Source organism: Oryza glaberrima, chromosome 11, assembly GCF_000147395.1.
Source record: "Oryza glaberrima chromosome 11, OglaRS2, whole genome shotgun sequence".
Lineage (NCBI taxonomy): Eukaryota > Viridiplantae > Streptophyta > Magnoliopsida > Poales > Poaceae > Oryza > Oryza glaberrima.
This window is the reverse complement of record NC_068336.1, coordinates 15,977,058-15,980,623: the sequence shown is the minus strand read 5'-3', so window position 1 is coordinate 15,980,623 and position 3,566 is coordinate 15,977,058. Positions and strand designations below refer to the sequence as shown.

At 55.4% G+C, this 3,566-nt stretch overlaps 1 protein-coding gene across 1 annotated transcript; it reads right to left on the bottom strand.

The window, feature by feature from the left end:
• Nucleotides 1-895: 895 nt before the first annotated feature.
• Nucleotides 896-3,119, bottom strand: LOC127753973 (cytochrome P450 94B3-like). Its single transcript, XM_052279422.1, has one exon. It carries the CDS (start codon nucleotides 2,798-2,800, stop codon nucleotides 1,109-1,111), a length of 1,692 nt encoding a protein of 563 aa, XP_052135382.1. The 5' UTR covers nucleotides 2,801-3,119; the 3' UTR covers nucleotides 896-1,108.
• Nucleotides 3,120-3,566: the final 447 nt, after the last annotated feature.

The following is a 3,566-nucleotide window of genomic DNA, read 5'->3' as shown; positions in this document are numbered from 1 at the left end:
TATAATCTAGTCTCAGTTTTACCAAATCTTTATTTTTCTCTCTCTCTCTCTCTCTCTCTTTGATTTATATATTTCCACAACGTTTAATTCCCCTCTATGCAACTGATAGGTACCTGCACTTGGGCTCATCCCTTCACCTAACCCCATTAGAGCAAAATCCCCACATGCTCTTTTATCATTCAACATGTCTGTCTGTCTGTTTGTTTGTCTATGCATATGCATTGCTAGTACTAGTAGTGGTCATATAACTAGAAACTGAACCCATGAACTTTCCAATTGATTGATGATGGAAATGGAGCTCACATCAGAGAGAGGCTGACTGCAATATTTCAGGCAGCAAAAAGCTAAGCATCAAATCCCACCTAACGGTGTGTGTAGTGGGGCGTGTGCGTTAAAAGGTGATGCCAACTTTGATTTTCAGTAAATCGGTGAACATCTCTATCCGTTCATGATTTAACCGTCCAGAATGTGTGTGAATTCCAGTTAATGTAGTATGTGTATGATGTGTTTTTCGTGATTAGTTTTAAGCAGGTACGTTATCGTGTAACAATGCATATGTCTTGGAGTCGAAACGAGGCATTATAGTGCAATTTGATAATAAGATGAATCGGACGTAAAAATGCCGAAAGAGCCGCATAAAGGGGTTTATAAGTTGGCATAGGGGTAGAGCAGCACGACCGGTGTAGTGTCGCTAACATGGTTTCGGATCATAGTTACAGTGACCAACCAGACACTTATTTTACAAGCTACGGTATCTCGTCTGACAATTAATTGATGTGTGGCAAACCCTAGCCGCGAACAAACCAAACAGATCATTAATTGAAAAAAAAAAGAATAGAAAAAAAACGTGGCCGGATCGGCACAACAAACGAAGCTGCTTGTGCAGCAGGGAAGATACCTTGAAAAGCACCACCCAATGTTTACCTTGGATCTATCAAGGATCTCAATGAAACATGGTGTGTGTATCTCTTTAATTTCATATGATGGTCATATGATACAGAGTGTGTACAGTGCTTAGCTGTAAGCTGCAGTGTAAGCTTAGCACAGTTGTATAGTATATTAATTAATTAATTAATTAATCCTTTGTTTTGTTGTACTTACACGTGGGTTAACTACTGGTCAATTCCCCTCCTGTGCCATTGGCCGCCGTCGACGTCGCCGGCGCCGGCGTTCTCCGCCGCACCGTCACGTTGAGGCCGCCGGCCATGTGCGCCGTCATGAGCGGCACGAACGCCGGCGTGCGGCCCTCGTCGACGGGGCGGAGCTCGAAGCGGCGGAGCACGGCGCTGGCGACGAACTTCATCTGGACGAACGCCATCTCCTTGCCGAGGCACGTCCTCGGCCCGCCCTGGAACACCGGGTACTTGAACGGCGACACGCCGGCGAACGCAGCGGCGGCGGGCGAGGCGGCGGCGGCGCCGTCGCCGCCGCCGCGCGGGAGGGAGAGCCACCTGTCGAGGCTGAAGTCGGCGGCGTCGGCGCCCCAGATGGCCTCCATCCTCCCCATCCCGTACTGGAAGTAGGTGACGCGGTCGCCGCGCCCCACCGCCGTGCCGTCGGGGAGCACGTCGTCCGCCGCCGCGTGCTTCGAGTCCCACGCCACCGGCGGGTACAGCCGCATCGTCTCGCACAGCGCCGCGTGGAGGACGCGCATCCTCCGGTAGTCGTCGAGGTCGAGCCCCTCGCCCTCGCCGTCGTCTCCGCCTTCTTCCCCCGCGCCGCGGGCGCGGCGCGTCGCGGCGATCTCGTCGAGCACCTGGGCCTCGACGCTGCGGTGGCGCATGAGGAGCCAGAAGAACCAGGTGAGGGCCGACGAGGTGGTGTCGCGGCCGGCCATGATGAAGCTGATCACCATGTCGCGGATCGCCTCGTCGGGGTACCCGCATTCGATCATCCGCGACAGCAGGTCGCTCCTCGCGCCGCCGCCGCCGCCGACGCCATTGCCGTTGACCAGGAGGAGCGCGCGCTCCTTCCTCCGGCTCCGGATGAGCCCCATCACGGCCTCATGGATCACCCCGATCTCCTCCCTCAGCCGCCGCTCCGACCCGGCGTCGAGCGCGCGCTTCACCTTCCACACGGCGGCCACGGGCGCCGCGCCTCGCCGGGCGATGATCCCCGCCGCCGTGTCGAACGCCGCGGCCAGCCTCGGCGCCGGCAATGCCGGGTCGAGGCATCCCGGGTCAACGCCGAGCGAGACCCGGCAGATGACGTCGAACGCGAACCGCCGGAGCACGTCCTGCATGTCCACCACCCCGCCGCCGCGCGACGCCGCGGCGAGCGCCGGGACGAGGCGGTCCCGCGCCTCGGCCTCGAGCACGGTGACCTCGAGGTCCCGGAGCGCGCGCGCGGAGAACTCGTGGCTGACGAGCTTGCGCTGGGCGTGCCAGAGCTCGCCGTCGACGTTGAAGATGCCCATGCCGAGCAGGTCGCCGAGCACGTCGGTGAACGGCTTCCCCTTGGGGTAGTTGGCGAACCTCGCCCGGAGGATGTGCTCGACGTTCGCCGGGTTCGCCGTCACCACCGTGCGCCGCGCGCCCAGCCGGTCAACGACGATCGTCTGCGACGGCGACGCCGCCAGCATCTCCGTGTACCAGTCCAGCAGCCGCCGCCGGTTGCGGTAGAACGCCACCAGGCACCCGATCACCGGGTAGCTCCTCGGCCCCCACCCGCCATGGCCGCCATGGCCGCAAGAAGATCCACAGGACGATGAAGCTGACCTACTAAGCCTCATCGAGCTCACCATCACCACCACAAGGAGGCAGCTCCAAGCCGCGACGAACCACGCCATGAAGCAAATCATGCTTCTCCTCTCTCTCGATCCCTCTACTACTCTAATATACTATATTACTAATAATGAAATTAATTTTGGTGTTAGAATTTCGAAGATGAGGTAGACGAAGACGAAGGCGAAGGCGAAGCATGGGGGGAGATGGAGGTATGGACTGTTGGGATGCATATATGCTTGTGTGTTTGTGTGTATATATATATGTGAGTGTGTGCATATATGGGGAAGGTCGGCAGGGGGGGCGCCATTGGAGGCTCTCCATGCCTGCGGCTGCTCATCTTGGGAGGGTCATTGTTAATGCACGTTTTATTTGCTGATGAGGAGGGAGGGCGAAGGGGCCTAGTCAGTCATGGGCAAATTATAAGGCTCTGTGTTTGATGTGGTGTGGTTTCTCCATCGGGGCGTTTTGACAAACCGCTTTAATTTCTGCGCCTTTTGTGTTTTGATTTCGGGCCTGTTTGGTAGAGCTATAACTTCTAAATTTAATTTCAGGAGTTGGGTTTTGAAGTGGAGTTGTGGAGCAGCCTAAACCCAGCTCAACCTCTCTAATTCATTTTGTGATATTGCTCCACCTAGCTTTGTTTTCATTTTAGATAGAGCTGAGCTGAAACTGTTTGGCTGAGCTCCAGGCCTAGGAGAAGTGGAGCTGGAGCTAGAGCTGTGCCGAATAGGCCCTTAGGTCCCTTTTGAATATGATGAATATGATTAAGTGATTCATAAACGTGTGATTAATTGAGTTTTAACTATTATATGCTCGAAATTTGATTTAACTGATATTTTA